This window comes from Cucurbita pepo, chromosome 1 (genome assembly GCF_057944985.1).
Source record: "Cucurbita pepo subsp. pepo isolate OVF chromosome 1, ASM5794498v1, whole genome shotgun sequence".
NCBI lineage: Eukaryota > Viridiplantae > Streptophyta > Magnoliopsida > Cucurbitales > Cucurbitaceae > Cucurbita > Cucurbita pepo.
The window spans coordinates 18,855,760-18,882,039 of NC_141798.1; the positions used below are offsets into that span (position 1 = coordinate 18,855,760).

The 26,280-nt window shown below is 35.3% G+C and overlaps 1 protein-coding gene across 5 annotated transcripts in view; it reads left to right on the forward strand.

Annotated features, from left to right (window-relative positions):
- Positions 1–26,280, forward strand: part of LOC111792388 (exocyst complex component SEC8) — a 32,212-nt gene that overhangs the window by 2,784 nt on the left and 3,148 nt on the right. For 3 of the 5 annotated variants that reach the window (XM_087125356.1, XM_087125353.1, XM_087125352.1), the window contains exons 3-20: positions 1,813–2,025; positions 2,405–2,578; positions 5,411–5,515; positions 5,923–6,032; positions 9,297–9,437; positions 13,390–13,564; positions 13,688–13,794; positions 16,042–16,346; positions 16,426–16,589; positions 19,616–19,731; positions 21,401–21,471; positions 21,952–22,082; positions 22,172–22,221; positions 23,103–23,203; positions 24,015–24,127; positions 24,269–24,380; positions 24,661–24,854; positions 25,003–25,088. In XM_087125356.1, the coding sequence (XP_086981482.1) occupies positions 1,813–2,025; positions 2,405–2,578; positions 5,411–5,515; positions 5,923–6,032; positions 9,297–9,437; positions 13,390–13,564; positions 13,688–13,794; positions 16,042–16,346; positions 16,426–16,589; positions 19,616–19,731; positions 21,401–21,471; positions 21,952–22,082; positions 22,172–22,221; positions 23,103–23,203; positions 24,015–24,127; positions 24,269–24,380; positions 24,661–24,854; positions 25,003–25,088 (2,468 nt within the window). Of the gene's footprint in view, positions 1–1,812; positions 2,026–2,404; positions 2,579–5,410; positions 5,516–5,922; positions 6,033–8,159; positions 8,260–9,296; positions 9,438–13,389; positions 13,565–13,687; positions 13,795–16,041; positions 16,347–16,425; positions 16,590–19,615; positions 19,732–21,400; positions 21,472–21,951; positions 22,083–22,171; positions 22,222–23,102; positions 23,204–24,014; positions 24,128–24,268; positions 24,381–24,660; positions 24,855–25,002; positions 25,089–26,280 lie in introns of those variants that run through there. The other 2 variants (XM_087125363.1, XM_087125359.1) reach the window with 2 other exon arrangements.

Sequence of the window (26,280 nt, forward strand, 5' to 3'; positions counted from 1 at the left end):
CCATACAAGGGGTCATGGGTTCCAATGACAAAATGCTGTAGGAAAGTCAAGAAGTCGGAAAAATTTGAAGTTGGAAGAGATGACATCGTGTTTTGGAAAGGGGTCTTTCATAGGCTTTATATGGTGGAAAATTAAAAGATTTTCTCACCTCCCAATGCTGGTCAGTATCTTCTGCTTGATGAGACCTCAAATTTAGAAGGAATTATACTGAGCTGGAGATCCTTGCTCATAAACTAAATAACTACTTGTTTGTCACAAATAAAATAATTCATTTTTGAAAGGAATCTAATCCTCAACGATAGAGAAGACTGCAAAATGTGGACTTCTCAAGAAGAAGGTAAAAGTCCATGGTCAAGCTAGTTAAGTAGTACCTCTGACGTTATTAGCTGCTCCTCTGTTGACCTGATCTGGAAGTCTAAAATCCCTAAGAAGGTAAAATTATTTCTATGGAATTCACTCTGTTGAAACTAAACACTTACAACAGATTGCAAAGAAGAACGCCGAATTGGTTTGTCTCCTTTTTGGTTTGTGATGTGCAAAAAAAAGATGGGGAAGATAGTCAGTATTTGCTGATTCTTCTTCTCATTTACTGCAAAGTATAGGTATAGGCTCCTCAAAACATTCAATTTGTCATGTATCTTCCCCAAACACAGTTCGGTGGTTTGTTACAGATTATCTAGGGAACCTACATTGGTGGTCTTTCCAGAATTTTATGTTCAATGCAGTGGCGGCCCTTTGAAAAATATGAATAAAAGGAGTACGAGAACTTTTCGAGAGGAGAAGCTTTTAGGGATGGCTTTTGGAACTTCGTCAAGTTTCCTTCTTCATCTTGGAGCTCCCCAATAATGAATATTGTAATTACAGTTTTTCGTTGATGTATGCCAATTGGGAGTCTTTTCTGTAATCCATTGGCTTTCAGGGATCTCTCATCTCCTCCTTTTGTATTTCCCATTGTTTTTTCTAAAATTATTAATACATGTCTTGTTTCATATCAGAAAAGCCAAAATTAAAAATTAATTACAATATTCAATTTGGAAGTCATGTAGTGACCCTTGCATTCTGTGTGGCAACCCCTCTTCTTTCATTATGATTTCTTTTCTTTGAGGGGTGGCAAGTGGGGTTAAGAAGCAACTTGTAGTAAGTATCAAGGAGAGTGCGAGAGCTTAAAAGAGAGGCAGGCATCTTCCCAAGCAGTTATATAAAAAACACATACAATCAAGGCTAATTAGATGAACTTAGTAATTATAAAAAGGCTTAGTAAAGGCTCGAACTATATACTGCGCTTGTACTAATATGTCCTCCCATATTTGGTGCATTCAGAGAGAAGTTGTTTGCAGAATGTTTATTTATTGACTTTATCATGGATTATTTTCCTAGTCGTTTTGCTGATGTACCTTCATCTTTTATTTTCTTAATTGTATTTGATATTTTAAGTAGTTCTTGGCTTTCTGTGGGATTTGTTGCTCTCCCTTTTGGTATATCCATTCCTTTATTTTATCCATGTGTGTTTTCCATTCTGAGTAAAGAAAAGCATAAGACATACTTATTTGATACTACCTGAACATTTAACTACCCAACTGATGAAAATTTTCTAATTTTCCTAGCTAGCCTTCTGCTGAAATGATTTTTTTTTCTTCAACTGTATATGACTTGGGAGCCCAGTTATTATATATGTGTATATATATATATATATATATATATATATATATTTTGAGAGGAATAGTTTTGTTTAATATCAAACATCGAAATTTACATTTTCCTTGAGGGCATATGCAAATTATCTTTCTATTTGTGTATTTATGTTAAATGCAGTATTTGAAGAATGAAATTGCAAGAGTAGATGAGAGTTGGGCTGCTGCACGGTTTGACTCACTTCCTCATGTTGTTCATATTCTAACTTCTAAAGATCGTGATGGGGAGGCACAGATTTTAAGGGAGCAGAATGATGTTATTGAGGAAGTTGTGGATGAAGTGGTGCATACTTTTCACAGTGGTTTCAACAAAGCCATTCAAAATTACTCGCAGGTCTATTTAGACTTTTTTGTTACCTGCATGCTCCCTCTACTCCCTGATTTGTTGATAATCCTGAGTCATATTTTCTTTTAGCTGAACTCATCAGCAGCATAGAGATTTCCTTGGTCTAATAAGTATCTCGTTTCATTCATTAAAAAATATCTAGTGTAATGATACTGGATTCTCCATGATTCGTATTTGTTGTAGAGTTCTCTGTAATTCATTATACAATGCTTCAGAAGTTATTCCCCTGCTGTTTTGTATTTGTCGTAGAATTCTCCATAATTCGCTATAAAACTAAATCTTGTTCTAGGCTTTTCTTGCTAAGTGATGATGTAGGATTGACTGGGTGTAGAAGAATTTTTAATTTTTTAATTTGATTTTTTTCCAGATATTGCGGTTATTTAGTGAATCTGCCGAGAGTGTTTCAATTTTGAAGGTTGATTTAGCTGATACAAAAAGAAGTTTCAGTGCCCGCAGTAAGCAGTTGCATCAGCTATGGTATCGTTCGGTTACATTGCGTCACATAATATCCCTTCTAGATCAAATTGAGGGCATTGCTAAGGTATGCCTCTAATTTTCTGGTTTTAAATGTGTACATCACCAACAGCATAGGAAAATCAACCTCCTCAAACAGGTGTAGTGTCGAAAAAAATCTGTGCCCCCACTCCTTCCAACATCCTCTCCCCTCTTCTGTTTTCACTTGCATCTATCCATCCGTTCTTAGCTTCCAACCAGATGATTATTAGCAGATTGTGCTTTGAAGTAATCATTCTTTTGTGAAATCATTTCCTATAAGGTTAGTTACTTGTTTTGTTTTGCATTTTGCGATATATGAGATTAAGAAGCTGTTGTATGTAAAATACATACTTTTAAGGATTGGTTGGTTCTTGGTCAGGGAAATTCGAGGTTGTTGTGTAGGTAACACTTTTTAAAGGTTTTGGTCTCAAGATGACGTTTTCTTTATTGAAGAAATGAAGCATAATTTGAGAATTCCTCTTTCAATCTCCCATGTACGTTGGTTTGAAAGTTCTTTGGTAGATTTCTTGCAGTCACCTGTGCATTCCAAATTCTTAAAGCAAGAAGAGATGAATCTGGTATTCCGCGTCTGGAAAAGCAATAAGTTCTCTCTTGGATAGTTTATAGTGTGTTGTTAGCGACCTTTGGGTGGAAGAAAGTTGATTCACATAAAAGCTGGTCTATTAAAAAAAGGATGGCTGATCTTTTTGGGAAATGCTAAAAGATTTCCTTGGAAAGTTCGATGGATGTCTTCAGTTAGATTCATCGAATTGTTTGTTTGATGCACCTATGACTTCGTCTATCTCTTTTGTTGGTAGTGTTGAAGGAAAAATCAAATCATTGCAGTTCTATAGAGGTTGATGGATACACATTGTTCACGGCTTACCTCAGAAAGAAATTTAAGAGGTACCTCCTTTGGGTTTGAAATGCTAAAGATGTGACAAATATGAATTTTGTGATTTGATGGTGGTGTCCAGATGATTTGCTCACAATTCTTGGAAAAAATCAAAGATGCTTTGGAATAGTACTTCCAAGTTAAGGTATAGATCAATCCATTCATGGCCGATAAGGCTTTATTGAAGTTGGATGATGTATTGACAGGACACGTTTTAATGGAAAATGAAGATTAGTTAGAGATTTCCATTTAAAACTAAAAAATTGGTCAAGAGGAAGCATATTCATCTAGATTTTGCCGAAGGATATGGAGGTTGGATCTCTATAAAGAATTTACCTTTCACATATTGGGAGCTCAACACGTTTCAAGCAATTGGTGAATATTTTAGTGGCGTTATTAGTCTTTCTTCTAACATCATATGACTGATTGTTCTGTAGCTTGTATTGAAGTCAAAAGGAACATTTGCGGTTTTCTTCCTCCCTATTCTGGAAAAATCAGCTTTTAATGAAGATGTTCGGGAGGAATCATGTTCTCGGCTTCCAATAACAATGCCAAATCAAGTCCATTCTTCAGCTAATGCGAATCAATTATCCTCGGAAAATTGAGCTCCCAACATCCGATCACAATTAGATTTCTCCCTTCTTAGTTCAAATGTTGTTTTAACTAAAGGTGTCTTTTCCTCTTCCAATTTTTGCAGGTTCTCATGCGCTTTCATTACATTTTGATTGATTTGGATGGGAAATCTAACGTTAGTTTAAGTAGTGGGGGACAGTCTCTCAACTCTTGGAACCTCAGAATTTTGGGGCTAATAATGACTGTTTTTTGGAGGACACTTATGGAGAGACTTTTGGTCTTCTTTTTCAAGATGATGAGAATGAACTTTTAGTAAAAATTCAGCTACTTGTAAAACTCTTCCGGCAAGTACTTCTCCTCCGCCGCCAGCAATTCCAAGCAATTTTTCCTCTTTAATTAATATCGCCAGCAATTCCCAATTGATTTTTAAAATTTATTTGAGTTGATTATTGTGAGTTTCAACGGTAAAAGTTAAATTGTGGAAACTAAAGGATCTGAGGATCATTCTGAAAGAACAGCTTGAAGAAATTTATTCAGCTTCATTGCCCAATTTTGGTATTAATTCAGGAGACCAAGATTGCACTTTTTGACTGAAAATTGATCAACTTCTTTGATTGATAAGACTTCTTGTTTCAAAAGAATGAGATTAGTTGTTTGACAATTCAAGGGTATCAATAGAATCTCGTATTTTTTCTGACCATTCACCTTTACTTCTGGAAGCTGGAAGTATAAATGGAGCTTTGCATGTTTCGGTTTTTATATTTTGGTTGTTAGGGGCGGAGGTCAAATCTTGTTTTAAGTGGCCTTTGGGGAAATTATTGGAATTTATTTGCGTGAACATCTCAAAAGGTGTTCGATATAGCATTTATTTTGTCATTTTCCAGTGGTTTTAATATTCTGATTGGTTCTGAAATAAAATTCCGATTTAAGTGGCCTTTCACTGAGGAAGTTATTACGGCTTATTTTAATGACGTACCTTTAAAAGCTGCCTCGCTGGATGAGCTAGTGGCTGAGAAGTTTTTAATAATGCGTGAAGCATTTATAGTTTTATTATTCCCAGGCTGAGCTCTATTTGGTTGTAATTGCCTCTAGGTTCTTGATTTTTCTTTTTATTTCTCTATTTTAACTCCCTTTGGGAGTTTGTATCCCTTGAACATTTCCTTTTCATTATATCAATGAGAAGTTGTTTCTTGTTAAAAAGAAAACAAAAATGTTTTTATCACCAACAGTGGTTATCTGAAATCTGTAAATTGTTGAAAGCATATTATGAACGTGATCTTATGTTATAAATCATAATATCCTACCTTTGAAGGTCTTCTATTAAAAAAGGTGTTCAATTTTAGTCGAAAACTGTTGTCTTCATTCTGAATAGTTGTGGATAACATTATTTTCTTCTGAAACTTGTCTCAGGTTCCAGGGCGAATTGAAAAACTGATTGCAGAAAAGCAATTTTATGCAGCAGTTCAGCTACATGTTCAATCTGCATTAATGCTTGAGCGGGAAGGGCTTCAAACTGTAAGTTCACTCAGAAAACTTTATCTCCCAGCTTTTCTGGTGCCCACGGGAATATTTATATTCATCACTTCCTTTCTGATGTGACATTACTCAGTGTTTGGTGGGAAGAATGAGAGGAGTGAAAAGGGATGGAGAGAAAAAGGGAGGAGAGAGTGGGTAAAGGGAGTTAATTTCTGTTACTTTATGAGAAGTGAATTGGATTAGGGGATAGTATCATGATTTGAAAATCTGAATCTAGGATTTAATAGAGTGATGCTCATTTCTTCCATCCCCCTGTTAGTTCTATTTCAACTTAATGGTCCAGAAGTTCCTCTTTTGGTTCCTCATGTTCACACATATAGTTGTTATTTCTAGTAATTGAAGGCTGATTTGCTTGTTCTATTGAGATGACACCAATTCACATGTAGGTTGGTGCACTTCAAGATGTACGATCGGAGTTAACGAAATTACGGGGAGTTATTTTTTATAAAGTTTTGGAGGATTTGCATGCACATCTTTACAATAAGGGTGATTACAGGTATTTCATTTATTCCTGTTCTTTTTTTGTTGGTTTGACGTCAACTTATTTGTAACTAGCATTACCTTGTGACTTGTGTTAATTTGTGAGTTGCAAACCAAATGATGGCATCATTACCGATTCTTCCTCCTTTTTTACCTACCCTTGTGGGTGTTTGTGCTGTGTATATATGATGGAGCTACTGGTCATTGATACTTTCTCCAGTTGTTGGCTGTGGTTCATTTTTTTTCAATAAATAAATGAATTATTTGTTTATTATTATTTCTTTTAAAAAAATCAAGATTTCATTGAGAGAAATGAAAGAATATACAAGGGTATACATAAGAAAAGTCCATCAACAAAAAAACACCTCAAATACTAGAACAAAATTCAATAATACAAGAACAAAATCCAATATTGAAGAATGAAGCCAAGCTGATACCTACAAAAAGTTCCATTAATAAACACTCACAAAGGTGAGTTGAATCTAGTTGCCTCCCAAAGCTCCTAACTTGATCTCTCAACCCTTCTAAAGATTCTACTATTCCTTTTAAGCTAAATGCCCTACAATATGGCAAAGAAGCAAGCCTGAGACAAGACTATTTATGTAAAAAAAGGAGGGTTCAGAAGAACTTCCTTAAACATAAAGAAATATCCTCTCTACAAGCCCTAACAACTTTGAAGGTCTTGAAAAATTGACTCCAAATGAGCAAACAGAAGGGCACTCTCATAAGATGGTTGAGGTCCTCCCTTGCTTCTTGCAATAACACACCATCGCGGCTAGAGTTGACGAAATTACTACATTTATCTATATTACTAATAAAGACAAAATTATGAATTTAATCTTAAAAAGATGAAAATGAAAAGTACGTTACAATTTGTTGTAAATTCTAGTCAAAGTGCAATATTGTAATTTTGTGTCTTAGGATTTTATCTTCTTTTTATTTTGTATTCTCTTTGGTATGTGTTAAGATTTTGTGTAGAGTAAAAAATATTTTTATTGTCGTACCTTGTATTTATTCTGATATTTTGTATGGTTGACATTTGAATAAAATACCAGAAACTTCATAGTATCAGATAAGGAGGTCTTGAGTTTGAACCCTGTAATGTCATCTCAACCCCGTCTTGAGTTTGAACCCTGTAATGTCATCCCAACCCCATCTTGAGTTTGAATCCTGTAATGTCATCCCAACCATTTCATCCCCAGTTAACTCCAATTTCTACTTAATGGGTCTTCTACAAATTTTCAAGCCCACTAGTGAGGGAGATTGATGGAGTGTTGATATAATTAAATTTTCCACAACCTATCAATTTACGCTTTTGAGTTATGGTAAATTTATCATAGTTGCCGCCGCTCCCGTCATTACTGCTGTTGGAGCCCAACTACTGTTGTCAATTTCCTCTCCTCTGATTCCCTTGTGACGATCTTCTCCTTTTGAGCTCAGATCGCGAAATTATGAACTTTCTAAAATTGTGAAATTGTAAGAATCCATGATTGATGCTGAGTCACGATTAAGACACTCACGTTTGACTTTGATGCCAACTCCTCCATCACCGTGCATGTTGTTTTTTCTTGAATATGTCATCTTCCAAATCAGTCGAACCAATCTCCAATGGTCAAGGGGGATATGATTCATCATCACTTGCCTATATCATAGGTCACAAACTGATTGGCCACAGCTGTATCTAGTGTTCATAGTTAGTCATGATGTTCATATGTGGCAAGTATGTGAAATTCAGGAAGTGCAAAGTAGAAAATAACATGGCATATCGTGGTTAATTAATTCCATGACCAATGAGATGAGTGAAAATTTTCTTCTATATGGAACACCACATCAAATTTAGGACACCGTTAAAGAAACATACTCTAGTAAGGAGAACATTTCAAAATTGTTTCGAATAGAATCATATGATTTTTGCCAAGGTGATCAATTTGTTGCTGAATATTTTAGTACTCTCTCGTCATTGGCAATAACTTGATTTTATTTAAAGTCTATACATGGAAGTGTGCTGACAATACAACTCAAAACACGAAAAATTTTGTGCAATAGAGGACATCCAGAATTCTTCGTAGTTTAAACAATCTTGGAAGCCTCTATACTTGTCACTCACAGTTTTAACTTAATGGTACGATGTGACAATAAGCAGAAACAAGAGAGACTTTGGTGTGAACATTGCAAAATGGTGGGTTATACAAAAAACACATGCGGGAAGATCTATGGGAAGCTTGCTAAAGGGACTGGAACAGGTTCAGTTAGATTACTCAAAATTTATATCTTAACACTATATTACATGGGCTAGATCGAGATTGTAATGTACTTTTAACCAGTAAATTGACGGGTGATCTTAAATTTGTGACTAAAATTTATCCGAACTTGTATGTTTCCTCATGAGTTAAAATCCGGGAAGATGATTGGTTAGCAAATAACTTTTACTTTTTTGGAAATGGAAAACAAAAAAATGAAAACATAAAACAAAATGGTTATCAAACGGTTATCAAACTGTCTCTTAATGTTCAAACTAATTCTTGATTTCACCTTCTTTTATTGAATTTAAAGATTGAGACTTAAAAGGCGCATTCCTCAATCATTGTTCTTACCGGCTTATTGTTGATACAAACAATTGTGTTCAAACCATATTTGAGATAGACAAATGAGATGCTATTTTTATGTTTGCTATTTTTTTATTTTATGTAGAAATTCTTATCCTGTTTTTTATAATTATTATTTTTTTTGTTACTCAATGAAATATTTGTTTTGTCCTAATGGATTTCCTTTTTATAACTCAACTGATGGACTCTAGGTTATTTTCGCCCTCTCTTTTGTAATATTCTTTCTTCTCCGAAAAGGGAAAATAAAAAATCTACCCAGCCCTCAGGCTGTCCTTGTTGTCTGGTTTGAATACACATTTTAAATTTTCTTATAAAAAAACTGGCGAAGTATTTTATTTCTCTGAAAGTAAACTTTCCTTTTGGATTGTCATTTTTTATAAATCCCCTTTTTAATGCTTGGGAGCACCTTATCTCTTTGTCATTTTTTATGTACCCCCACATTTTGATAATGAAATGCTCGCTGTCACTCATCACAAAGGGAAGTTTGGAACGGCTAAATTCATTAAGGTGCTTTGGGATTTCGGCGACTTGAATTATGTCAGATCTCAGAATGCTGCCACCTTTGTTAGAGTACAGAAAAATAAAAAAAGGAACCATGGGGCTGTGTAAACATATAGGCTAACATTTTGTTTTTGTTGATGCAAGTTTGCTACTAATCTAATGCTTTTCTGCAGTTCAGCAGCCTCAAAGATGCTGGAAACGGACAATGAAGTATCAACTGCTGAAGCTATTGCTTTGGCATTGAATAGCTCACAATCTGTGTCTCGAAGAACGAGGTCACAGAGCAATCAGTTTGGCATTCATGTAGATGACGGGTAAGAGTTTCTGAAACTTCTTGAACTTTTTTTTCTCCTTGGGACTTCCTCATCTGTTGCTCTACTACTTTTACCTTCCCAATTGAAAGTAATGATTTTCCCCACGGTCTTGATTAGAGCTTTCTATAATTTATTTGTTCATTCTGTAAATTTGATATTTTTTCAGAAATCTTGATTTAGCCTATTTTGATGGCTACCACATTATGACTGATGTGGAAAAATTACACTTTTTCATTGATTTCATGATCTTGAAAAATTTGTTTTATGTTGTCCTTGTTTCGTACAATGTAGTATTATAATCAATATGTTCTTGTGGGCTACATTATTATTGTATTTGAAAGCTTACACTACATCACAAACTTGGTGGGGCTCACATAGAGTGAGGAAACATGACCGCCAAAACAATGAGCTACCTACGAAATCTCATTGGGTTACATTATAATTGAGAAAGTAGTATCTAAGGATTTATTTAGATTTATTGTATCTAGTATCTAGGGACTTAGTTAACTTTTTGTAGTTAACTTTTTGTATTATAAAAAGGGCATGCACTTCTCTGAAATAATAATGAAATGTCAAGATAATTTGGACTTATGGTATTAGGGTTTTTTCTATTTTGAAAAATCTGATTATAACCAAGCCCTAATCCAATGGTGAAGCCTTCATAGCTACCGATCATCCACTATAATCAAGTTTCATTCGCAACCTTCCTTGCTGTCGTCAAAATCTTCATTTGACAAAATCGTCTGCCTTTATCACTCAAATCAGACTCTGTCTGTTCCACAAGCCCACCAAAGTTCCATCAAGCCCACCAACGTCCACCAATTGTTTGTGATCCATCCATTTGTGGGTTGTTTTCATTCGTTTGTGATCCATCGGTAACACCATGCATACCAACATCCACCAATCAACATAATCAAAATCCAGCAAACCCACCAAGCAACGTATCCTTTAACCCATCCGATTGTCATACCGAATCACCATGCATACCAACGTCAACCAATCAACATAATCAAAATCCAGCAAACCCACCAAGCAACGTACCCTTTAACCCATCCGATTGTCATACCGAATCACCATGCATACCAACGTCAACCAATCAACATAATCAAAATCCAGCAAACCCACCAAGCAACGTATCCTTTAACCCATCCTATTGTCATACCGAATCAACGGAAAAAACTTTCTCAAATTGTATCAAATCTAGCAGACATCTTAGGGAAAAGGAAAAACTTTGACACCTCATTGGACCAGGACCGGCAAAGAGAGGTCCTGGATTTACTGCATGGGACTAGCAAGACTTCATGATAATGTCATGGCTTTTGGATTCTATGAAGCCATCCATTAGTGGTACATGTATGTTTTTACGGAACGCACAAGCATATGAGGTTTCATTCATCACACTTACTCACTTACTCTAGGGCTAGAGATGCTGCTCAGATCTATGAAATCAAGATCATGACTGGAGCCATGAAGCAAGAAGGAAAAATTGTCATTGAATATGCCAATGCCTTGCCAATATTGGGCAGGAACTCGATTATTATCAGGCATTTAAGATGAATTGTTCTGTCGATAATTCTAAAACTTTTTTTTTTTTTGAAGCAAATCGTGTTTATGATCTTTTGGCATGTCTTAACAACGAATTTAACCAAGTTTGTGTACAAATCATTGGAAGAGAGGAAACACCATCTCTAGAAGAAACAATTTCCCTTATTTGAGCAGGAGAGAGCAAACGGTGCCTTATGCTTGAATAAATAACTCAGTTTAGAAGTACCGATTGTTGTCGTAGAGAAATATAGAAACAACAAAAGAAACTACCAATGGAAGAGTAACAAAGACAATTTATGGTATACTCATGACAAGAAACCACAACACACGAAGGAGAGTTATTGAAAATTGAACAGGAACCTCCTAGCCATGAATGGGGAAATTGGGGAGGCTCACAAAATCGTTGTTCGGAAAACGAAGGAGAAATGTCACATGACCCCTCACTTATATAAATGCTTAAGAGATGAGTCAGGTTAATTCTTGGATTATAGATTTCGGTACAATTGATCACATGATCCCTCACTTACTATATTTTAAAAGTGAGGGGATGGAACGTTGGAAAAGTATAAGGCAAGGTGAGTAGCTAAGGGATACACTTGAACTTATGACAGATTACCTAGAGACATTTGCCCCAGTTGCGAAAATGAATACCGCAAGAATATTGTTGTCCTTGGCTACCAACTTAAATTGACAGCTCTCACCGTATGATCTGAAGAATGCATTCCTTTACGATGATCTAAATGAAGAAATCTACATGAACATTCCTCCCAAATTTGATGGCTCAAGAGGTAAAGTATTCTAAGATTTGAAGGCTCAAGAGGGAAAGTATGCAAATTAAGAAAGACTTTGTATGAACTAAAACAATGACTAAAAGTATGGTTTGGAAGATTCACATAGGTAATGAAAAGCTATGGGTATAAGCAAAGTCAAGGAGATCACACTCTCTTTATCAAGAAGTCAAAATCAAGGAGAATTACATTGCTTCTAGTGTATGTAGATGACATCATTGTCACTGTAGATAATGAAATGAAGAAGAAAAAATTGAACTTAGAAGGAAATTAATGAAAGAATGTGAAATAAGAGAACTTGGAAGACTAAAGTACTTTCTCGCTTTGAAGTAGCATATTCCGCTCAAGACGTTTTCATATCACAACAAAAATATGTGATGAATTTATTTATGGAAATAGGGAAATGTGGATGTAAACTTGCACCCATGCAAATGGATCCACATTAGAAATTGGGAGAGTAAAAAAGAGGAACCTGCAGCGAACAAAGAAATGTTCCAGAGGCTAGTGGGGAAGCTTATATTATCTAACTCATGCTCGACCAGACATAACATACTCAATGAGTGTAATTAGCCAATTCAAGCATGATCTCTAGAAGCCTCTTCAGGCAAAGTATAGAGTGTTACTTCAAAAAAAGGATTTTTGTTCAAATGAAACAATTTCCTTGCATTGGAAGCTTACACCGAGACTGACTATGTTGGATTGGTAGTGGATAAAAGATCTACTACGAGGTATTATACATTACTTTGAGGTAATTTGATAACATGGAGTAAAAAACAAAATGTGGTGGCTATTTCATTTACTGAATCAGAATTTTGAGCTATTGCATAAGGTCTATGTGATCTCTTATGGTTGAAGATAATCCTTGATAACTTACAAATTAAGGGAATCAACTATCAATATTGCACATTATCCTATTCAACATGATAGAATAACATATATTAAAATTGATCGACATTTTATCAAGGAGAAACTCGATAAGTGGATAGTGTGCATTAGTTATTGCCCTCATAGCTTCAACTAGTAGATATACTAACAAAAGGACTTCACGGCTCAATGTTTCATGCATTAGTATTCTAGTTGGGAAGGAATGATATCTATTCCTCAGCTTGAGGGAGAGTGTTGAAGGAATAACCTTGATTTGATGATTATTTGAGTAATTCCTAGCCTTAAATTGAAAGATACTTGTGTAATCTCATTAAATAAGGAGAGTAGTATTTAGAGATTTATTTATATTTATTGTACCTAGTATCTAGGGTTTTAGTTAACCTTTTGATTTATAAAGGGGGCATGGACCACTAAGAAATAATAATGAAGTATAGCAAGATAATTTAGACTTGCAACATTATCGTTAGGGCCTTCTTTCACATCATCATATGCAAAGACTGGTCTCTTGTCTGCCATTCCATAGACCAAGCAATCTATCCTTCAATCTAGGGTTTTCTTACACAATATCATTTATTAAACGTTTTTAGGATTGTAAAATTGCATTTAGATGAACAAAGATCATTAATATGTGCCCCTATCATTATAATGCAACATTAACTTTCTGAATTAAATGTTGCTGATATCCATGAAAGAATGATGTTATTTTCATTTATTTTGTCTTGCCTTGTTTCCAGGTCATCGTTTGATGGCCGCGAGGAAGGTAGTATTTCGGATTTAAATGATGATGCCTCAGACAGTCAGTCAACTTTTGCAAGGGTCAGTGGTGGAGATGGTGGGTTGAAGGAGGCGAAACCGACTACACGTCAATTGCCAAAATGGCTTTCAAATTCCATTCCAGATGAATTTCTAGTATGAAATATTTATTATCTTATCATTTGGAAAAAGGATAAGAGCTTTCTTGTTGGCTTACAGTTTGATCCTATAACTTTTCCCTCGACTCTGTGGCTGAATTTCTATCAACTTTTGGTGTAGGAAACAATAAAGAAGCTTGATGCTCCGCTTCATGTGAAGTATTTGCAGACCATGATTGAGTGTCTGTGTATGCTTGGCAAAGTTGCTGCTGCTGGTGCTATCATATGGTTTGTTTCTTGTCAAATCTTGAATTTGATGCTTTTGCATTAGCAGCATGTGAAAGAAATCCTACTATTGCTATTATTGCAAATCTTTTCTCAGGAGTTTTGTTTTTTTATTTTAATATGTAGAAATATCAACACGAATATTAAAAAAGGGAAGCCCCTTGGGGTTACAAAAAGGCTCTCTTAAATTGTTATCAAAGGTCTCTTAAATTATTATAAAAGAGTCTAACTATAAGGTGAAAAGTCTTCCTTTTCTTTATCTCGGTCTTCCTTTAGGTGGTCATCCTAAGTCATCATCCTTTTGGCAACCTGTGATGAATAAAATTCTCAAGAAGCTCGATAGATAGAAGTATTTTAATCTATCACATGGTGAGCATTTAACTCTTTCATTTCTATCTACGACTGACAATAAAAATAGAGCTCTCCTCACCACATGGTTTTGGCAGTTCCATAACTCCGGCTCAGGTCTCTTGGAAAAAGTTCATAAGTGCCAATACATTCTGCCCAACCTTAGTCGTGTGTTCAAAATTGTTCATACTTTGACCAAAGGGTGTCTTCACTCAAATGTAACAATCAGCCTTGTTGTGGTTTCCCCCTATACAGCTCAAGTAGTTGCCGTTCAACAGAAAATTGGGTGGAAATATGATTCTAATGGATTTACAGTCAAGGTGAGTTAGTTGATGGGTTTAAGGTGGGGAGAAAGTTACCGTTATTATTTTTTCTATAGCCAAATCAAATAGAGGATTTTCGATCAGGTTTTTCTCGAGTAATCTAAGAGCAAATGTCACCCTTACGAGAACTAGATACTGTTCATGGATATGGAACTTCAAAACACTATCATATAATAGTTCAGTTTGGGAATATGGGAATATTTAGTTATTGATGCCCAACACTGTGGCTGTTTCTTCAATGTTGATGCTAGTTTCATATTAGAAAATGTCAAACATTTTGTTCCGCCATAGGATTACAAGAGTTCTTAATCAGACAATTGAAGCCAATCAAGCGACAACGAAGAAAAAAGTAAAGGTAGATCACTTTCGATAGTCTCATGGTAATGAAATCAAGGGATGGTTCTAAATCTTATTTATAGCGTGATTTTTGGTTGGGCTCTGGCTACCTTGATCTCAAATTCCCTAGACTCTTGCATTATCCTGTCACTAGGACATCAACACTTGTGAGTTTCCTTAAGAAGGCATATTAGAGGCAGAGATGCAGACGACTGGAACACTTTTACCGTCATCCTTCAGAGAAACAGGCCCTAACCTGACCACCTGGCTTGGATTCTAGAGAGATGACATTTCTCTGTCAAATCTTTGGTGGAACTCTCAACTAATGAACAATCTCTGTCCCACTTTTGCAGGACTTTCTGGACTGCAAAGCTCCCCCAGAAAGTGTAAAGCTTTCCTCTGGTCTTTTTTGTTGGGTGCTATAAACACCGCATATAAACTTCAAAAGAAAAATCCCACTAGAGCTCTCTATCCCATTTGGTGCTCCTTTTCCAAGCGTAGTTGGGAGGATACGAAGCACTTGTTCATATCCTGCCCATTCGCTTCCCAGTTTTTGTCTTCCTACTACAAAAATTTCAACATTCCTTGGATCTAGCATGGAGACTTTAAGGCTGCTATGTCCACGTACTTTGTGGCTCCTTTCTATTGGTGCTATTTGGCTAGAAAGAAACAGGCATGTCTTTTTGTGGCATAGAGCACTCCTTTAATCAAAGGAATATGTCAACTTGTTAACTAGTTTACGGCTCCATGGGCTTTCATATCAGAATTATTCTGTAATTGTCCTTTTACTTAGATTCAAGCGAACTGCCAGTGCTCTTATATAAGCTTCCTCTGCTTGTACTATTTGCCTCTTATCAGTAATAAAAAGAACTTCGTCTTTTTATGTAATTCTCCATCTGTACAGCTAGTATAATTGGGTACTAGATGGCAGGATTAAAGTTGGGATATAATTCAGGCAAGAGAATTTTAATATGGTAAAATTGTTTCAGATCTATCCTTTAGATGAAAGTTCATTTTGCAATTTTTTAAGAGTTACATTTTCTAGAATCTTAATGTTTCAGAAATCGCTTCGAGTCTATTGCTTCAAGGCATATTCTTACTCTTTCCCCAGAGCTTGTTTGTTTTAATTAAGGCTTTTATTTCTTTTACTTGATTTAATGTATTGTGCCTGGAAAAGCACTAAATCCGTTTTTGTATGATTCCAAATTATATCAACTTCTTTAATTTTTTTCTTATCTGACAGCCAAAGATTGCGACCTACGATCCATGATATAATAACTTCCAAAATCAAAGCTTATGCAGAACAAATAAATTCCTCAAGGTTAGGCTTTGGTCAGGCTGTTCGATCTGAGACTGCTGCTCATTTTATGAAGGGGCAGTTAGGAAGCTTCCATTTACCAAAACATAAGTGCCAGAATGGCATTCCACTGGCTGGGACATTGGTTGCAGTGAGCCCTGTTTCACCAGTGATGGCTCCTATGGGAAAAGCACAGACTTCTGCAAGAGATCTTCTTGATTCTGTTTTGGAAACTGTTGTTCGTATATTTGGTCAGGAAACATTTTTCATATTTTTGTCTTTCCTTCTCCCTATAATGCTTAGTTTTAACTTTCAACAGTGATCATGCAGAGAACCATGTTGTTGTTGGGGAGCTTCTGGAAGCAAAAGCCTCTCGACATGCAGATATGAATACACCAAGGTCAATGCCAACTGATGATAATTGGAATCCGGACTCTGAAGCATCTCAAGTCACTGGAGGTTATACTATAGGCTTTGCCTTCACAGTTTTGCAGGTATTCCTGTAACTTTACTCTCCTTTTCTGTCACTCCCTCTCTCCTTCTTTAAAAAACAAAGTGAAATTGTAAATTAAGGGAAAAAAAGGCCAGAGCCAACACCAATCGACCTAGACGGACAAAGGGACAAGGTGATATTCTCCAAAGAAGTATATGGGTCAAACAAAGGTACATGATGACCTTCTCCAAAGAAGTATATGGGTCAAACAAAAATCCTCCCGTCTAGGTTGTTGGTGTAAGTTGAGTAATTACATAAGAATTTGCATTGAGTACGACAATTCAGGGCGTGAATTATATAAGTTCACATAGTTGTGAATTTATCAACATCCACCCACGTGTGCCTCTCCCCCTTTAAAGTTGAAGGTTCTCCATTAACCATTTAATTGTTTTAATTTATGGTCAGATTTAGGGCAAACTTGTATTTTGTATTTTAGGATTTTATCTCCTTATTTAGGTATGTTTTAAGATTTTTGTTTAGATTTGACTATTGTTTCCGTTTATGATAGTTGTTATGCCTTGTATTTATTATGATCTTGGTATAGTTTGAAATATGAATGAAAATACTAAAATTTTCATGCTATGAGAGCACCAATAAACTCTAGATTTTTTTATAACTTTTCGTTGGTGTTGTCTTTACCTCCATCGCTTGTTGTAGCTCCCATCTGCCTAAACAAATTGCAACTTCAGCAATTGCTTTGGAATTCAGGAAGTGGAAAGTAGAAATAGCATAGTCATGTCGTAGTTAATTAATTTCATGACCAATGAGATAGGTGAAAGTTTTATTCTCTTGTGAACAACTCATAAGATTTGAGACGCTATCAAGGAAACATGCTGGAAGATCCCTGGGAAGCCTGTTGATTGGAAACCACAATGATCGAGATGGTAGGGCCTATGTAGCTAATGTAGCTTCTTATAGTTTTAAGAACAAATAAACACACAAAACAGTGTGCAACAATGGTTGCACAAGGGATTCTCCACCTTATCTCTTGTGTTGACACTCCAAAAGAATGGAGTAGTTGAACGCAAGAATTGTCATCTCCTTGAATTCACTCGATGCTTTATGTTCTCTACTCATGCTCCTTAATTTTATTGGATGAAGTCATTCCCTCTTGTGTTCTTAGATTCTCCACTCCTGGTCAAGTTTTCATTCAATCATTTTCCCATCTTCATGTCCAGTCTCTTGTTGTGGTCCCTAATGTTTTCAAGTGCAGTGCTTTTGTCCACATCCATTCCCAACATTATATAAATTGGATCATCGTGCCCATAAATGCATTTTCTTGGGGAGCTACAAATACTACTCTCCTATCAAAAAACAGGTATATGTTCCTATGGATGTCACGTTCATTGAACATCTTCCATACTATTCCAAAACTGATTGTTATGGGAAGAAAGTGAGTGACAGTCAATATCATAAGAATTATTTTATCTCTAGCAGCCAATCTTGATTGGGGTTTCCAACAGTTAGATATTGGAAATGTTTTTTTGAATGGTGATCAATCAGTAGACATGGATATTCATCCTGTATGTAAAGAGAATATTAATCCAACAAGGGTATGCAAACGTAAAATTTTGTCTATGGACTTTAGCAATTTTCTCATGCTTTGTTTGGTGGTTTTGAAAATTTTGTTATCTGTCTTGGATATATCTATATATTTACATGCCCTCTAATAGTATATGTTGATTATATCATTCTTTCTAGACATAGTGAATTAGAATTGTAAATGCTGAAGAATCACTTAGCCCAAGAATTCTAAGTTAAATATCTAGGAAATCTCAAATAATTTTTTGGTATGGAGGTTGCTCGGTGGGAAGAAGTGTATAGTTGTATCCCAAAGGAACTACATGTTGGATCTTTGAGAAAGAGATTGACATGTTACGATGTAAACCGGATGACTCTTCTATGGACTCCCTAATGAATATTGGATTCAACGATTAGAGCACACCTATGGATATGTGTAGATATCAACATCTTGTAAGATGAATTATCTATCTTGCTCATACATGTATCAATATTGGATATACTGTCAGCATGGTTAGCCAGTTTGTACATTATCCCGACGTCGAACATACGGAATTTGTATATCGAATCCTCAAATATCATAAGATAATTTTAAGAAAAGGACTTTTTTTTTTAAAAAAAAAAGAACTGACAAGACAAACATTGAGGTATATTCTTATGCAGATTGAGCATGTTATGTTACAGATTGAAGATCTACCTCAGTCTATTGTTCTTTTGTATGGGGTAATCTTGTTACATGAAGAAGCAAAAACGAATTTGTGGTTGCAAGAAGTAGTGCAAAAGCTAAATTTAGAACACTTTCTCATGTCATATGTGAAAGTATATGGATCAAGAGAGTCCCAAGGGAATTAGGCAAACATTGTTCATCACCAATATAAATGATGTGTGATGATCAAGTTGCAATAAGAATGACAAATATTCTAGTTCATCATGATAGGACAAAATATATTGAAGTTGTTCGGCTCAACTATGAGCCTACCATACTCATCTATGTGCCTACTAAACAACAGTTGCAGATATTCTTACTAAGCCTTTACCAAGACCAATCTTTGAAGATTTGAATAGCAAGTTGGGATTGTATAGTATGTACAACCCACCTTAAGGGCAGTGTTTCAATTTATGGTCAAAGTTAGGATAATCTTGTACTTTGTATTCTAGGTTTTTATTTCTTATTTCTTATTTCTTATTTTATTTTATCTTTTATATTCTTTTATGTATGTTATAAGATTTTGTTTAGGGTATTATATCCTTTCCTTTATAAAAGTTGCACGTGTATTTATTCTAATATTTTGTATAGTTGAGATAGGAAAGAATCTTCACTAACAGAAGCTGTTAGATGGTGAGTAGAGAACTCTCAACTTTAAAGAGGGGTGAAGGAGCTGTTAGATGGTTAATAGAGAACCCTCAAATTTGAAGGGGAGTGAAGCATGTGGTTGGTGGTATCTCTGCAAAAAAAATACTTGGTTTCTAAAGTTATATACTCACGATTCATCGTCTATGAAACAGAGTGAATGTCAGCAACTCATTTGTGAGATTCTGCGAGCAACTCCTGAAGCAGCATCAGCTGATGCTGCTGTACAAACAGCTAGGCTTGCAAGCAAGGTGCCCTCCAAAGAAAAGAGGCATGCATTTAATTGAACTTCTTGATCATTCTTGAGCATATTTTGGAATCCTTTTCTATCTTCATTTGAATATTTGTTCACACTTTATCTTCATGTTACCTTTGGCACATTTACTTAAGCTTCGTTATCCATATTTTGTTTTGCTTATTTCTTCTTATTGTCATTTTTCTACATTTCATTGCTTATTTGTTTGGTCCTCTAGATTTATAATTGAAGTTCTAGACGCTGAAGCCCTTCAGAGATGTAATTTCTTGATAGAATTTGGTCTCAAAAGCACAGCTTGTGGGGGGTCTCGATTTTGGTGGATTAAAACATATGAATTTGGCTCTCTTTGCTAAGTTGGGTTGGAGATTCATGCATGAATTGGATTCTTTTTGGCGCTAAGTTGTTCCAAGTATTCGTGGGCGTTCTTCATTTCATTGACACACATCTGGCAAAAGTATAATGAGTCTTAGCAGCCCTTAGATTAGCATTTCTCAAGTCTGGTAGCAAGTGCAATTTTTTGCAGCTTTCAAGCAAGGTAATGGTAGAATAATTTTTATTTGGGCATGACTATAGAATTTTTCTCTGATGTCTCGGTTCCCTCGGCCTTTTAACACTGTTGTATTCTCCAATGGTTCAGTTTTCGATCATTGGGATGTAATTGGACCATAGTTTTCGAAGATTTCTTAAAGATGAGGAAATTCTGGATTTCCAATTGTTTTTTAGTTGTACTTCGGAGGGAAAGGTGGTTTCTTCTTTGGATTCCAGGAGTTACTTGAGCCTTCAGGGGAATTTTTGGTGATTTCACTCTCTACGCATCTGGCCTTCTGTTCCCCTATGTATAAGAAGGCTATGGAAGTTCATACAGATATTTGGAAATCTAAAACCCCCAAAAGATTTAATATTCTTATTTGGGCTATGTTTAATGATTCTCTAAATTGTTTTGAAGTTCTTCAGAGGAAGCTCCCTTCGCTTTACTTGTCTTCTTCCATTTTCTCAGTCTGTCAGATGTGTATACTTTACAGCATTTATTCTTTAATTGTCAGAAGTTCTTCAGTGGGTTTTCTTCAACACTTTCCAGGAGAACGTTATTCAAGTGCTTGTTGGTCCTTCCTTGTCATCAAAATCTAAGGTTCTATGGTCTAATGCGGTGAAAGCACTTTTATCTGAAATTTGGTTTGAAAGAAATCAGAGTACTTTGTAACAAGCTTCTTCCATGGTCTGATTGTTTTGGGTCGTGTCATCTTAAAGTTTCATCATGGTGCTCTGTTTCCAAATACTTCACTATTTATTCAATTGAGGATTTAGGTTTTAGTTGGAATGCCTTCATCTTTCCTTTGTAATCCTGGCTTTTTTATGTTCTTCTGTTTTGTTTTTTTTTTTTTTTTTTTTTTTTTTTTTTTGTTATTTTCCTTTGGTTATTGAAATTTTGAGCATTAGTATTTTTTTCATTATTTCAATGAAAAGTTTCGTTCCCCAAAAAAATAAATTACTCAAAAGTGCAACAAAATTTTATTTCTCATTTTTAGCATATCAATTGTAATTGCATTCATTCTTACTGGTTTTGTACTTTATACAATATTCATACTTCTAATGTTTGAGTAGTCAAATTCCTTATGTTTATGCTTGTACTCATTTTTCTTGAATTTTTATTGCAAAAATGCATTTTCATGCAAATGTGCTGCAGGGATGGGGCAGATGATAGTCTCACTTTTGCTTTTCGTTTCACAGATGCTACAATATCTGTTCCTAACGAAGGTGGGTATGGATATTACTACCTGCAAAACATTAATTGCTTTTTCCTTAAACTGACAGATCATGTGGAATCAGTTTCAGCAATGATTCTTTGACGCCTATAAAAATTATTGAATTCCGTTTCTTTGGGAGTTTTTGATTGATTATGTTGCTGTCAGAATAGCTAGCTACAAACTTGTTCTTTGAAGTTTGATACTCTAGCTCAATTGCATGGATATATATATATATATATATATATATATAATATTTTGGATAAGGAACAATTCGATTGATAGTATGGAATTACAAGGGATACCCCTAGAGCTGAATTTGCAAAAAGACTCTCAAATTGGAGAGGAGGGTTGAATGACTATACTGCTATGATGATGGAAAAAGGGGAGCAATACCTTCTATAGATAATCATGTTGTCTGTGTGTTTTCACTCCTTCCATTTCTCTACTCTTCAGCATGTCTGAATATTTCTTTTGTTTAATTATTATAAAGGCGTGGATCTCATTCGCCATGGATGGAGTAGGAAGGGCCCCAATGTATCACAAGAAGGCTATGGATCAGCAGCTGTCTTGCCTGAACTGGGTTTTTATTTGGCAGCAGCCGTATACCGGCCAGTTCTTCAGGTTTCTGATTGTTATTCATACGGACGATCAAATATGAATAATCAAGTCTAAATGGGTTTCTGTCCTGACATATTTTATGATTTCTGCAGTTCACTGATAAGGTTGCTAAAATGCTTCCGGGAAAGTATTTGCAGCTCGGGTAAGTTCTATAAGGTGGAAAATATAGTTGTTTGCTCATACCAAGTTGCTACTTTAAAAGAATCTCCGCTTGAGATGGCTAATGATTCATTGCATGGTTACTTTCTTTGTTTACTCTTAATGGATGAACGTATGAAGGAGAGCTTGACATGGTTAAAAGATGACATGCTTTGATGATCAGGACAAGTTACATTGTTTGAGGAATATTCCCTGTATCTAAAAATCATTTGTCGTTGCATGATTCTGCTTTATGTTTTAGGATTCATTGAGTTAAGAGAATATGTTTTTGTAAGATATGTTTTCAAAAACTGTGTTCGGATTCTAAAATCTGAAGAGTAAAATTTCTGAATTGACATTTTTATTTTTTCATTGTATCCAATTTTTGAATTTGAAATTTTAAAATGCATAATTATATTAAGAAAATATAAAAAATTAATAAATACAGAAGTTTGGGCTATAAGCTTAATTTGTTTGTGTTAAATTAAAATATGTATAATATAATATATTATTAATTATATGATATTATAAAATAACAATCATACAAAATTTATTAAAAAAAATTATAAATTAATTGATAATGATTTATAATCAACCTAATATTTAGTTTTGCAACTACAACTAGTTTCATGGTCTATAAATATATTATAGAATACATTTTGAACAAATGTTTAAATTTGAAATGTGAAATACAACTTTGTTTATGTTCAACCTATTGTTTTTAAAAAAATAAAAAAAAAAAAGTTCAGATTGCCTACCATGCAATCCCTTAGTATTTATGGCTAGCTTTTGGTTCATCTAAGTGCATTATCTTCAGAACCCTTTATTATCTTTTATTCTGCTTTACTATTGATTTTTTTAAAAATTTTGTTCCTGAAATTACAGGAATGATGGATTGCTTGCTTTTATGGACAATTTTGTGAAGGACCACTTTTTGCCGACTATGTTTGTAGACTACCGAAAAAGTATACAACAAGCTATTTCAAGCAAGTTCTCTTATCTCTTAGCTTCTCCTTCTAAAAACTACCGTTGGATTGGAACTTGAATTCAATTTTAAGACATTTGTTTGAGATTATTCGTCAATAATTCCCAAATTTAAGTGCAACGAGTTTTGTGGACATGCATTAGTTTTTTCATACTATGCGTGAGATGTAAAGAATTCAAGTCTCACGTTTTTTTCCTGGTGAAATTAAAAGATTTCAGTAGGAAGTACTTAAATGCTTGCTGAGCACCACCGGCCACCAATGACGTTGGTTAAGAAGGATGAAAGTTCAGGAGTTCTATTTGTGTCGTGAAAAACAGGACAACCACCCCAAAAACAGTATAAAACCTAAAAAAGTTCACCGATTTGTTTATAAATTTTTAAAAAGAAGAATATTATTGTCGTAAGCATAAACTGAGGTATAGTGTGAAGTGTTGTAGAGTTTCGTCCACACAATTTCTGTTTACTGCAGGTTGGGAGTAAATATGGAGGTCCTATGAGATTATGGTTACAACAAACTGAATTCTGCCAACCATGAAAAGTATCCTGGAAAAGCAGTTCTCTAGTTTTCCAATTGTTCTCATGAGATTTCTCCATCGACCCTTTTAATTAATACGGCATAACAGTATAGGAAATGGGTATCTATTAGGCATACAATGAAGAGATCAAATAGAGTTGCCACTGTGTAACTCTGTAAAAGAAGGAAGAATCTTGCCTGTATTTTCAGTTTAAAACTGGGTCGGAGATTTATCAGCTGTTTTTACCCTTTGACATTTCTGGTGAACTATATTTCTAAATTCAAGACCCCTATGTAGGTCCTGCTGCATTTCGACCAAGAGCTCAGGCTGCTGCAATTTATAATTCATCTGTTGAGAGGGGTCGTCCAGTCTTACAAGGACTATTGGCTATTGATTTCCTTGAACGAGAGGCAAGTCCATATTTCTCCAAGGGAGATGTTGACTTCCCTCCTTTGAAATATTATTTCACCTTTTTGTAGTTTGTAGTTTGATATATTACGCAGATGTTTGGCCTTCAAAGTTTCTGATTTGGACTTACCAAATTGTTGTAGGTTATTGATTGGGCTCAAGCCATGCCCAAATTTTCTGGCGAACTTGTGAAGTATGTGCAAACTTTCCTCGAGCGAACATATGAAAGGTGTCGAACATCGTATATGGAGGCATGTGTTTTTGTTCCTTGTCTGCTCTTTTTTCCTCAAGGTCTCCGGTTGTCTCCAGCTTATTGGTCTATTCTCTATTGACGAACTTTCTTCACCCCCCACCCCCCTGTTTCCTTCCTCTTGAAGATTTTGGCCTAAGTCTGGTTCTATTTTTCTATTTTAACCGCACTAATCTGGTTAAAATCGAAATCCCTGTTGAATTGATACTACAATTACACTGTACCATGCTTGTTTTTTCAAATCCTCTTGTATCACTCAAGAATTGTTGTTATAATTCCAGGCAGTTCTTGAAAAACAGAGTTATATGCTTATTGGGAGACACGATATTGAGAAATTACTGCGAATTGATCCAGCTAGTGCTTGTTTATCAAATGTTGGTAGCCAGTCAAACCTGGAAAATAATTCTTCTGATGCTGAAACTTTCGAGATCGATTTAGAGCTCTGCAATTTATTATTGAACTTACCCTCAATTAAGCAGGTTTGGATATAATATGCTCGTTATCTCAACTAAGTACATTTGGGTTCAGCCTTTGAAATTTGAAGTTGATATAGCCTGCTACTTTCCCTTCTAGAGACAAATAAAATTAGCATGAAACTTACATCTTTGATTTACTATTCTCATTTAGGAGTATCTAATACGTGATGATCACAAACTAATTTTGCTGGCGTCACTTAGCGACTCATTGGAATTTGTTGCTGACTCTATCGACGAGTAAGTTCCTTCATTTGATTTGATTTTCTTTTTTCTTGTTTCGGTTTTTCTTTTCTTGGTAGACTTAAATTGAGTGTCAGATTTCACAGACCTGAGTGACTTGTATACTTTATCGTGTATGCTTGTTTTGTTGCAATCTCTGAGGTTAACATAATCATTGGTACTTACGCATCAGGGGTTTTTAGGAGAACCTTCGATTACACATTTCAATTTCAATTTTTTGCTTGGTATAATTTATTTCTTGAGTGATACCTTAAGAAAGTAGAAATACAAAACATTAAAGTTCTGGTATTGATTTGGGATAATGAGCGAAAGAATGTAAAGCATTGGATTCTTAGGGATGAAATTTGTAAGATTTAAGTTCTAAAAAAATCTTCGTCAATGGTGCTGAAGTTCCAACACCCACTTTGCAGTGCTGTTCGAAGACGTCTAAGATTTCTAGCTAGCAAGTGCCCTATTAATAACTGAATAGAATAATTTATTTTAATACAAAAGGCTAACCTACCTTCGCAAGAAACAACCCATCTTCAGAGTTATAATATTCTTAGAGATCTGCAACATCTGCGACAATGAATGTAGGATTGATTTTAAAGTTATCTAGAAGCCGTGTAACATTTGCCCAATTTTGTTCAATATCTTTTACGGTCCAACACCTTTATTTTTAACTTATTTTATGTTCCAGTGACTTATTTAAGTGAATCATGGCCAAGTCTCCTTCAGCAAAGACCCTCTGGAGAGAGTGAGATAACCCTGGGGGAGAGTCAAGTACCTCAAGTGAATTTGATCAAGCGTGTCTTGATGGAGGTCTTCGATGGGGATGTTGAGGTGAAATCAGAGGGAGGCTTAAATAATAGACGGGCCATAAATGGCCTTGTTATCCGGAGGTTCTTTTTATGAGAATCCTAAGTTGGATACCTTAGGGCCTGCCACAGAGGGAACGACTTTCTTTGAACATTATCTCTTTGTATGAGTTATATAAAGATTGGGAAAGAGTTTTCCAATTAGCTTTGCTTATGTGGTGATGGGATGTTTTACTCGGTGTACTTTCATGCCACAAGGGTTGTGAGAACCTTGTGAGGGACTAGTTATGAATTGTGTCCTAAAGGAAGAGGTGAGGAGAGTTGAGATGAGTGGTTATTCCTCACTAGTCTAAGAGGGTCTCACCAATCAGTTTTGCTAGGCCATTGTGCTC